The following is an 11078-nucleotide window of genomic DNA, read 5'->3' as shown; positions in this document are numbered from 1 at the left end:
GCAAACAGACAAGGAGAGGATAGAAAGGAACTTTTATTGAGCTCCTGCTGAATGTCATTCTTATTAAACCTTCAAAGCCACTCTGGGAAGCAGTTACCAGTAACCCCGTTATGCAGGTAAGGGGCTGCACATTAGAATGGTGAACTGACCTATATGTATGGTCACATCACCTGGAATGAACCCATCACCCTGTAAAGGCCCTGGTCCATAGGGCATCCGTAACTGTTTATCCAATGAACAAAGTCATATATCTCCTCCCCAAGGAGGGAGAGGCGGACACCAGACCCTCATTCCCCTCCACTGCGTCAGTTTTTCCTGCCTGTCTGCTGAGGCGACAGCAAGGTCTGTTGCCCTGGCAACTGCCCTCCGACCGCCATGGCAACAGCCATCGCAGTCTCCAGCTCGCCACCTTGCCCCTTGGGCATCTCCATGGCAACGGGCGGGATGGAGGGGCTGCGGGGGCTCCTAGGCTGCGCCTGCGTAGAGTGGCGGGAGGGGGTGGGCAGGGTTCCCCGGCGTGCGCAGCCGCAGAGCACCGCATCCGTGTCCGCTAGCCCAGGCGCTGCGCACTTGCCAGCCAGTCCGCCCGTCCGGAGCCCGGCTCGCTGGGGCAGCATGGCGGGGTCGCCGCTGCTCCGCGGGCCGCGGGCCGGGGGCGTCGGCCTTTTGGTGCTGCTGCTTTTGGGCTTACTCGAGCCGCCCCCCGCGCTCTGCGCAAGGCCGGTAAAGGTGCGACCCGGGTCGGGCGCGGGGTGGGGGTGGGGTGGAGGATGCTACCGGCGAGGGTCGGTGCCCGGCGTCTGGCTCCTCATTCTCGCTGGTCCTGCTCCCGGGACGTGCGGAGAGATCGGCCAGGGTGGCCCGGGGTCCAGCCGCCAGTCTGCACCCAGGCCATGCCGGGGTTGGTCTCTTGGGTGTGCGGGTGGCAGTGTCCAGGGCTAGTCGGGCCGCTGCACTCTGCCGGTCCGCCCGGGCTCGCCCCGCCCGCCGCCCGTGGCGCTGTCCATGGGACTAGCGCGCTTTAAGGCAGGGGGTGCGGGCATCAGTTTGTGTGCGCATGATGTGATGATAGGGACGTGAGGGTGTGCTCTCCCTGTGTGTGTCTTTTCATGTAAGCGCTTCCGAGCGTCCATACAAAGGTGCCAGTGTGGGTCCGGGTGTGCAATGTGTGATGCTTCTGCATGTGACTTTTCTCAGTGACACTGTGTGCTTGTGAATTCTGTGGTAATGGCGTGACTTATGGGCGTGTCTTTCTGTGTGTATGTGTGATCTTGTTTTTGTTTGGGAGAGAGTGGTCTTTGCATCCCTGAGTGCACATCCCATTTTGGTTCTGTCGAACTGAGTGACTAGGATTTTGTATGTGTGTTCACGAGGCTGTTCCTCCCTGCTTCTTCGTGGAGCTGTGTCATTGTGGGGAGAGGAGCCATGATGTCTCTTTCTGTGCTGCGTTATGTCTTTAAGGGTGGTGCTTGTTCTTGCATCTGGATGGCTTGGCGATTGTAACCGCATGAGCATCGGTGTGCATGAACATGTGCAGTTCCTTGCGTGTGGATGTGGCAGTGTTGAGTTGCATATGTGACATCTCAAGGCCTGTCAGTCCAAATGAGTGTGTGTGAGGCCATGATTGATGTGTGTGATTCCCCGGGGTGTCTGAGGGGTGGTCGGCATCAAGGGCACTTGGAGCACATCCTCTTCATGAAGAGTTCAAGGCTGTGTCAAGGATGGTTTTTTTCTTAATTAAATATTTTTATATATGACATAATACATTTAAACATATGTATATACAATGTAAGAAATAATGATAACCCTCTTGTGTACCCATTACTCAGCTTAAGAAATCGAGCATGACCAATCGTTGGAAGCCCCTGGGTGCCTCTCCCTAAGGCAGCCCCTCTCCTCCATAATTATCCTGTATTTTCTGTTAATTGATCCCTTACTTTTGTTTGCAGCTTATCACATATGTATCGCTAAACAATATCTTGTCTAGTTTTTCCTCACAGAAATGGAATCATACTGGGTGTGTGGCTCCTGGTAGTCGCTAGGGGTCACTAGGAAGTCATTAGGGTGTCTGGTAGTTGCAGGCAGTCTGCAGTGGAATTCTGTAACTTGCTTTTTTTTTTTTCCCTCTACACTGGTTGTGAGATTCATCGCATTGAAGTATGTGGCTATAATTCATTTATTTTTATTGCTGCATAATATTTTACCCCATGAGTATATCATGGTTTATAGATACATTCTCAATACATCAGCAACAATATTTGGGTTGTTTCCAGCTTTTCTTTCTTATTTTTCCTCCCTTCACTTTTATGTTATTACAAACAGTGCTGCTGTAGTTCTTCATGCACTTGTGTCCAGCAGTATATGTGCAAAAGCTACTGTGGGGTGTAACACCCCAGGAGTGGGGCATAGGATATGTGCATCTTTTAAGACATTGCCAAATTTTTCCTCAAAGTTATCTTAACAATTGAGTTCCCAGCAGCAATGTATAAGAGCTTCCATTTTTTCTACAACCGTGTCAACATTTGACATTATCAGACTTTAATTTTGGCAATCTTTTGGACGTATTCTGCATAGTGTATCTCACTGGTGTTTTAATTTGCATTTTTCCTGATTACTAATGAGGTTCACTATTTTTCATTTGTTTAGTAACTGTTTTTTTTAAATTAATTAATTTGTTTTTGGCTGTGTTGGGTCTTCGTTTCTGTGCGAGGGCTTTCTCTTGTTGCAGCGAGCGGGGGCCACTCTTCATCGCGGTGCGCGGGACTCTCACTATCGTGGCCTCTCTTGTTGCGGGGCACAGGCTCCAGACGCGCAGGCTCAGTAGTTGTGGCTCACGGGCCCAGTTGCTCCGCGGCATGTGGGATCTTCCCAGACCAGGGCTTGAACCCGTGTCCCCTGCATTGGCAGGCAGATTCTCAACCACTGCGCCACCAGGGAAGCCCTAGTAACTGTTTTTGGTTCCACTTTTGTGAAATACTTGATCATCAATTTTGCCTATTTTTATATTAGTTTGCTTTTCTCCTACTGCTTTTTAGGCATTCTGTTTATTGGACATTAATCCTTTATTGACTGTGCTACAAGCATCTTCTCCCACTCTGGTTTCACTTTTCATTCTTTTTAGGGTGTCTTGGGATAAAAAGAAATTCTTAATTTGAATGTAGTTAAATTTATTTGTCTTTTCCTTTCCATTGTTCCCAAATTTGGATCACTTGTTGTTCCTGCACAATTTATTGAAGGAGTTGGTCCTGTCCCCACTGCTCTGCAGTGTCCCCTCTGTTGTAGCAAGTGTCAATGTGTGTGGATCTGTTTCCAAGCTCTGTTCAATCCTATTCCTTCCGCTGCAATCGAATCTGCGGTTTAACTTGCCCATTTAATTTTTGATTTCATTAAAAGTATTTTTCTAGATGTTCTAGATGTTTCTTTTTCAGATCTTCATGGTCATTTTAATGGTCAGTTCCTCTCTCATACTTTTGATAGTCTTTTATTTCTTTAAACTTATTGAAGTTGTTTCAAAACTGCCTGAACTGAAAATTAGTCATTGGGTAATTTATTTTACAGATAGACTTGCACACATGCCAAATGATATATGAACATGGTTATTCATCCCAACATTATTTATGAGAATAGCAAAAGATTGGAAGCACCCTAAATGTTAATCAATTGGGCTGGTTAAGTAAACTATTATACATCCATACAAAAGAGAATCAATACAGAAGAAAGGAAGGAAGAGAGAGAGAAAGGATGCTCTTAAGGTACTGATCTAGATATAGATTCCAAAAAGCAAGGTGCAGAACAGTCTGCTACCTTTTGGGTAAAACAAGTGGACAATAGGAATCTATATGGGACTTCCCTGGGTGGCGCAGTGGTTAAGAATCTGCCTGCCAACACAGGGGACCTGGGTTCGATCCCTGGTCTGGGAAGATCCCACATGCCACGGAGCTACTGAGCCCGTGTGCCACAATTACTGAGCCCGTGTGCCGCAATTACTGAGCCTACGTTCTAGAGCCCGTGAGCCACAACTACTGAGCCCGTGTGCCTAAAGCCCGTGCTCCGCAACAAGAGAAGCCACTGCAATGAGAAGCCTGCGCACCGCAACAAAGAGTAGCCCCCACTCGCCGCAACTAAAGACAGCCTGTGTGTAGCAATGAAGACCCAACGCAGCCAAAAAAATAAAATAAATAAATTAAAAAAAAATAGGAATCTATAAAATGCAAATACAGGTTCCTGTTGTCCACAACATTAATATAGAAAAATCCATAGCTGTCATATCTACCATCGCTACTCCTATAAAACAAACAAACAAACAAAAAAACCCTGGTCTTCAGCAGCCCTGGGGCAAGTTCTGAGTCACTAGGAAATCGTTAGGGGTGGTGAATCTAGGGGTCTTTGGTGGTCCTAAGAGTGTCCAGAGATATTTGGGGGTCTCCATTGACCTTAGGGGTGTCTACTCATATTTGAGGGGCCACGGCGCCTTTGTTGGCATGTTGGCGTCTAGGGATATTTGAGATCCACGGAGTCCCCCGGGTTGGGGGTCCCTGGCCTGACGGACGCTGACGACCTCTCGCTCCCCACCTGTCTTCCCGCAGGAGCCCCGCAGCCTGGGCGCAGCCTCTCCGCCCAAGGCTGAGGCCAGCGCTCCCCGCCGCTTCCGGCGGGCAGCGACTCGAGGAGAGGCGGCGGGGGCTGTGCAGGAGCTGGCGCGGGCGCTGGCGCACCTGCTGGAGGCCGAACGGCAGGAGCGGGCGCGGGCCGAGGCGCAGGAGGCTGAGGATCAGCAAGCGCGCGTCCTGGCGCAGCTGCTGCGCGTCTGGGGCGCACCCCGCACCAACGACCCGGCGCTGGGCCTGGAGGACGACCCCGACGCGCCAGCCGCGCAGCTTGCCCGAGCCCTGCTCCGCGCCCGCCTGGACCCCGCCGCCCTCGCAGCCCAGCTTGTTCCCGCCCCTGCCCCCGCCGCGGGACTCAGACCCCGGCCCCCAGTCTACGACGACGGCCCCACGGGCCCAGATGCCGAGGACGCCGGCGACGAGACGCCGGACCTGGATCCGGAGCTGCTGAGGTCCCCCCAACAAGGGGTGGTCGGGGCGGGGGCGGGCGCCTACATCCCGGGAGGAGGAGGGCGAGGAGCGGCGGGGGCCTGCTTCACGGGGTGGAGGTGCGAACACCTAGGTCTTGGAACCCTGGGAGGGAGTCTTCTAGTCCTGGACCTAGGGTGTGGAGGCAGAGATGCCTGGCCGGCTTCCTTCGTCCGAATGGGAGGCGGGGAAACTATAGTTTCAGGGATGGGAGGCGGAGACATCTGTCTCCCGGAAGCAGTGGGATGCCTGGGTGGGAGGAGGCTGCCAGGTCCCCAGGCGGTCAGGGGTAGCGGCGCTGTCCAGGTCCTAGGGCCGGGGCGTTGACGCACGGACACGTCCTCACTGCATTCCGCTCTGCTCACCTGCAGGTATTTGTTGGGGCGGATCCTCGCGGGAAGCGCAGACCCCGAAGCTGTGGCTGCCCCGCGTCGCCTCCGCCGAGCCGCTGACCAGGACCTGGGCCCTGAGGTCCCCCCTGAGGGCGTGCTGGGGGCCCTGCTGCGCGTAAAGCGTCTGGAGACCCCCGCACCCCAGGCCCCAGCGCGCCGCCTCCTGCCCTGAGCACCGCCTGGATCCTGTGCGTACTCTGGCGGCCCAGAACCACTCCGCCCCTGACACCCCGACAGCTCCCGACAGCCACAGTTGCTGCCCTGGAACCCCAAGATCCCCACCCCTGACCCCACAATAAATATGATCTGAAGCAGCTATGTGCTTGTTTGAGTGGCAGTGCCTAGGGGGCCGGTGGACTGGGTGGGGACGGCTGCCCTCTGACGAGGGAAAAGGGGCCCCTGCCCTCCATCCTGCACTTTTGAGACAACCCCTGCCTCAGTCTCTGCCTCTCCTTGCTGGGGAGATACCCATATGGACAATGGCAGTGCCCACCCAGATTCTGTGCCATTTCTAGGCGTTGCTTGGGAATGGGGAGCCCAGAAGGCTTTGAAGCCACTTTCAGCAGCATCTTCTGGGGGTCCATCCTCCTGAGGACCAAGTGGTGGTCAAGGGGTGGCTGTTTGTGAGGCATGTGAGTAGAGCTTGGGCGGTGCTGGCACGACCACTTGCACACATGAGCGCCTGCCTCCTGATATGGGGAGGGGCTACCAGCAGGAAGGGAAACGGAGTGGGCTGCCGGCCAGGGGTCAGCCCTCCCAACGCCATCACCTCCTGGCATGGAACTCTCTGGGCTTTGAGAAGGTGTATTAGTCAAGGTAGGAGGATAGGATGTATTTTGTTAGTTTGATATGTAATGTTTAGTTATACAGTATAGAAGCCACTCTATCTGTACTCTTAGCCCAGCCCTGAAGGTATTGGGAGTTGGTGTGGTAACTGGTTTGTGGTCATGGCCTGTGCACTGGCTATTCCCTCTGCCCCTAGTTATCCACAAGTTTTTGCCCAAATGTCACCTACTCAGTAAGGCTTTCCTTGACCCCCCCTGTCACTCTATTCCTTTGCCTGCCTTTAATACATAGCCTTATGTTATATCTACAAGGGCAGGGATTTTTAGTGTCTTGCTTGCCTCTATATCTTTTGTACCCAAAGCAGGACCTGGTACACAGGGGTCTCCCCCACATTTCTTGAATGAAATAATTCTCACAATTCAAGTAACATTCTCCCCAGTCTCATTCCCACCCACATAACACTTGGCATGGAGGCAGCTTTGAAACCTAAGCACACTTTAATTTTCCACACAATCTCTCAACTTGACATGACATATAACCAACGCTACGGCCCCACATTGCCAAAAAGCCCATCACCAAAAGAAAACCTCCCCAGGAGAAGGGTCCATCTATCCCCAGTACACCGACAGTGTCCCACACAGCTAGTTGCTGGGGTCGGGGAAGGGGTGGGGGCAGGCGGGTCTCAAGTGAAGGAACCACCACCCTGGTCTGGGGGAGGGTCCACTTTTCTAGACCAAGAACTTCAGGCCACGGAGCAGCCACAGCGGCACATGGCCTTCTGGTGCCGGCCTTTATCCCCACCTGGCCCTGCCATGGCCTCCTTTGCCATGGCCTCCCGGACTCTTTGGATCTCATGGATGAGCAGGGAAAAGGCCTCCTCCACACCTTGGCGTGTCTTGGCTGAGGTCTCCACAAAAGGGGCCCCCCAGCTCTTTGCGAGGGCTGCAGCAGCAGCACGAGCATCTCCGGTGGTGGTCACAAGGTCACACTTGTTGCCCACAAGGACGAGGGGCTGGGTGTGGTGTGGGCCCCAGGTGGCCCGCATCTGCTGCAGCTGGGCTAGAGACGAGGGGTCATCGAGGGCGAAGACACCCAGCACACCATCCCCGATCGCCACACACTGGTCACGCAGGGCCCGATGAGTGGCCTGCCCTGCCGTGTCCAGCACATTCAGAATGCAGCCTCCGTGATCCAGGGCCATCTCCTTCCAGTAGGAATCCTGGATGGTGGGGTCGTGGTCTTCCACGAAGCGCTGGTGGTTCAGCTGGATGGTCAGCGCGCTCTTTCCCACGCCACTCGCGCCCACTACCACGGCCTTGTACTCAGGCAGCTGCTTGCCAACACCCCTGGAGGGTGCCCGAGCCCTGTGGCTCTGCTCCTGGGAGCTAGGGCTCCAGGTGCCCAGGCCCAGATCAATCATGCTAGGCTTTGTTGGCAGCGCCATGGCCCCAAGTGGGCAGGCTCAGGGAAGAGATGTGGACAGCAGGCCCTGCAGGTGGAAAGAGAAGAAAGACAATGGGGGTGGGGGGTTGGGAGGTTAGGTGAGACCATTTAGGGGCAAGGGGACAGCCGGGTGTCATCGAATCAACATTTATTGAGTGCCTAGTGTGTGCTAATCACCTAATATACTATATACATTATTTATGTTGTTTATTCTCTCTCACTCCCTTTTACAACGTAAACGCTGTGAGATTTTTAAAACAGCTTAATTAATTTATATACCATAAAGTTAACCTAGCTAAAGTGTACAATTCAATGTTTTTTAGTACATTCACGGAGTTGTGTGACCATCACCATAGTCTAATTTTAGAACATTTCCAGTCACGCGGAAAAGACACCCCCTGCCCATTAGCTGTCCCTCCGCATTCCGGAGGGAGGGCAGGGATTTCGTTCGGTTTTGGTTTCGGATTGTGTCACCATTGGACCCCAGCCTGGCACACTGCTAGTCATAGTTTGTGCCGAGCAACATTCCTGCCCCCAGGAGTTTACGTTTTAAAAGATGGAGACAATAAACCAAATAGGTAAGCAAATGATGAGGTCTGTTAGCCATTGTCATTGGAATTTAGTCTTTATTACTTATTCAACATACAGCTGTTGAGAACCTACTGTGGGGCAAGGACAAAGAGGTGGGGAAAAAACAGATTAAGAAACCCCCGACCCTCATGAACGTGACATTCTAGTCAGGAAGACAGACAACAAAGATAAATCAGTAAAATATGTTTCAGCAATAGGTGGTGATAAGCAGGCAGAAGGTGCTTGGTTAATGTTAGGTATTTCTATTATAATTTAATTTTCATTCATTAATTCGAGGACCTTCCTGTGCGCCAGGCATTGTGATGGGTGCAGGGATGGGGGGTGGGGTGGGGGGCGGGGATATGGCTGAGAACAAAATAAAGTCCCTGCCCTTGGGAGGGTTAGATTCTGAAAGTGAGAAAGAGACAATAAACAAGATAAGCAAGTAAATTACCATGTAGTTAGAAGAGGATGGGCACACAGCAGGTACTCAATTAGCGTTCACTATTAATACTAAGTCACCATTAACCCATTCAATACACATCCTGGTCTTGGTTCGGTGTGTGGCCTCAGGAAATGCATCATAATGGCTGCGGCCCCGAGTGTCCCAGGAAGCCCTGGGACAGTGGCAGCTGGGGGGCAGGTGGTGGGTTTGAGGGATCCACAGGGGGTGGGGGTGGAGGGGGGGTTCTGTGGAGTTTGGGATCCGGGGGTCAGGGTTGGGGGGCTAGGTCCCAGGTGGGGATCCAGCTGTGGGGCCCTCAGCCCAGAGAAGATCCCTGAAAAGAGTTGTGGAATGCGCTCGCCCAGGAAGAAGGGGGCCATGATGAGGAGATGTAAGCAGAGGACAGAGCTGAGGGGAGGGGCGCAGCGAGGAGGCCAGGGCAGTAGTGCGGGCCAGCAGCGGGGGATCTGGACGAGCCGGGCGGGATTCAGAGATGTTCCGAAGGCAGGCCTGACAGGATTTGCTGAGGGACTGGGAAGAAGGGGAGGGAGTCCAGGCGACTGGAGAGGTGGGTGCCATCACCCGAGGCAGGGCCAGGTGAGGGGGCCCTCGCTCTGGGCGGGGGGGTCGCTGGGGCTGACACTGAGAGCACCCGACACTGGCAGCGGAGCGCCGGCCGACCTCCCGACACCTGGCGGGGCGCTAGGCAGACGCTGCCACTGCCGCTTCGTCAACAAGGAACCGTGAGGCTCGGGGAAGAGAGCCGCGGTGACTGGCCCGAGGTCACACAGCCCATCGCAGGGCGACACGGGAGTACGGAAGTACCGCAGTGCCAAGTGCCAGTGGGGCACTGTCGGGGGCCCCTCCCCCATGCCCGTACCCATTCCTTTGTGTCACCTCCCTGACCTGAGCGGAGCGGGGGGCGCCCACCCCAAGCGCAGTCCTACCCCTTTCCGGGCTGGCCCGGGCCCCGTACACGTGTCCCCTAAGCCCGGGCGGCTGGCCAGCATGGGGCTGGGAGGGGGGACCCCCAGTTTCACCCCGAAGCCGTGACCCCGTGCTCGGCCTGGACCTCCCCGCTCAGCTCCCGACTCCCCGCTCGGCGCCCACACCCTCACCCAGGCCCGTCCTCACAAAGGCGGCCTGGGGTTGCTGGCCCCTGAGGATGGGAGGAGACAGGGGAGGGTCCCCGACACCCGACCTCGGCCATACCCCCACAGCCCTAAGTGGAAGGACCTCCCAGGTCGGTGCCGTGGGGCCTGGGCGGCCCGGCTCACCTCACCTGTGTCCCAGGAAGGCCGGTGGCGCAGGTACCCGAACCCTCCGCTGCTCTGACAGGACTGACAGGGGAGGAGACGCTGGTCCCAACGGGGGGTATGGGGCGGGGGTATGGGGCGAGGGGGGGATGGGGATGGGGAGGGAGTGCGCATGCGCAGCCAGCTGCCCTCGGGCCCCTCCGCTGGCTCACCCCTGTCCCCCGCCCCCGGGGTGAGTGCTGGGTCACTGCCCGCCAGGCGAGTGTGCGCAAAGGAGGTCTTCTTGGGGTACGCTGTGAGCGCTGACCCCCGCTGTGTGCCCCGTGCATCCCGCTGCACCTCTTCCTTACCTTATCCCCATCTGGGACGTGATTTCGTGTTTTTACTGCGTGGGGGGTGTGTCAGATTTTTGACCTGAATGTCCAGACTTTGCCAAATGTTTTGTGAGGGCCTGAGGCCCTGGAGCTTGTGCTGCCTCAAGTGGGCTTTTTGGTAGCATGGGAGAGAGTTGCGTCCGGTCCTGGAGGGAGAGAGTTGCAGAGGAGGGGTTATTTTGTAAAGGCAGAAAGAACCTGATTTGAGGTGGATGTGTTCCAAGCTACAACATTTCTTAGACTCCCTTGCAGCTATGGCAGTCATGTGACACAATTCTGACCAATGAAATGTAAGCAGGTGTTGTGGGGCGGGGGCAACCACAATGCTCCTTCAAAGAGGATGACTGAGCTGACCCTTCCCCTTTCCCATTCTCCTCTTCTTGATTGGGTGGGGCTCTGTTGGCCATCTTGGGGTCACAGGGTGGCCATGAAGAAAAGCCCAGGAAACCTCAGCCCAGACTCCTTTGAGTTGCCGAAGCAATTCTCATTATATGGGAGAAATAAAACCCTAAAATTATCCCACAATTCCCCACCCTTGGTCAGTGGTAGACACTCCTTCCCCCAGGAAGCTACCCATGACCACCAAATCCAAGTATGTTAAACCTGGACACCCCCCCACCCCCCAATCAAGACAAAGACAGATGGGGAGACTGAGGCCTAATGAAGACACTTCATGATAGTTTTCTTGCCTTCCCAGCCAGGGTGTAGCTGGGACTGGCTGTGAGGCTCCTATTTCT

The 11078-nt window shown here is 54.7% G+C and overlaps 2 protein-coding genes across 3 annotated transcripts; one reads left to right on the top strand and one right to left on the bottom strand.

Moving 5' to 3' along the window:
• Nucleotides 1–525: 525 nt before the first annotated feature.
• Nucleotides 526–5785, top strand: PCSK1N (proprotein convertase subtilisin/kexin type 1 inhibitor). Its single transcript, XM_036841167.1, has 3 exons — nt 526–729; nt 4587–5059; nt 5447–5785. Exons 1-3 carry the CDS (start codon nt 616–618, stop codon nt 5637–5639), a joined length of 780 nt encoding a protein of 259 aa, XP_036697062.1. The 5' UTR covers nt 526–615; the 3' UTR covers nt 5640–5785.
• A 1008-nt stretch (nt 5786–6793) lies between these two features.
• On the bottom strand, nt 6794–10956 carry ERAS (ES cell expressed Ras). Of its 2 annotated transcripts, none has more exons than XM_036840353.1 (2): nt 10318–10956; nt 6794–7742 (listed from the first exon to the last, which is right to left on the bottom strand). In XM_036840353.1, the coding sequence occupies exon 2, from the start codon at nt 7695–7697 to the stop codon at nt 6996–6998; it is 702 nt and encodes a 233-aa protein (XP_036696248.1). In that variant the 5' UTR covers nt 7698–7742; nt 10318–10956; the 3' UTR covers nt 6794–6995. The 2 variants fall into 2 exon arrangements, with proteins under 2 accessions (XP_036696248.1, XP_036696249.1); XM_036840354.1 differs by lacking the exon at nt 10318–10956 and adding an exon at nt 9994–10046.
• Nucleotides 10957–11078: the final 122 nt, after the last annotated feature.

Source organism: Balaenoptera musculus, chromosome X (genome assembly GCF_009873245.2).
Source record: "Balaenoptera musculus isolate JJ_BM4_2016_0621 chromosome X, mBalMus1.pri.v3, whole genome shotgun sequence".
In the NCBI taxonomy this organism is placed as follows: domain Eukaryota; kingdom Metazoa; phylum Chordata; class Mammalia; order Artiodactyla; family Balaenopteridae; genus Balaenoptera; species Balaenoptera musculus.
This window is presented reverse-complemented; position numbering and strand designations above follow the sequence as displayed.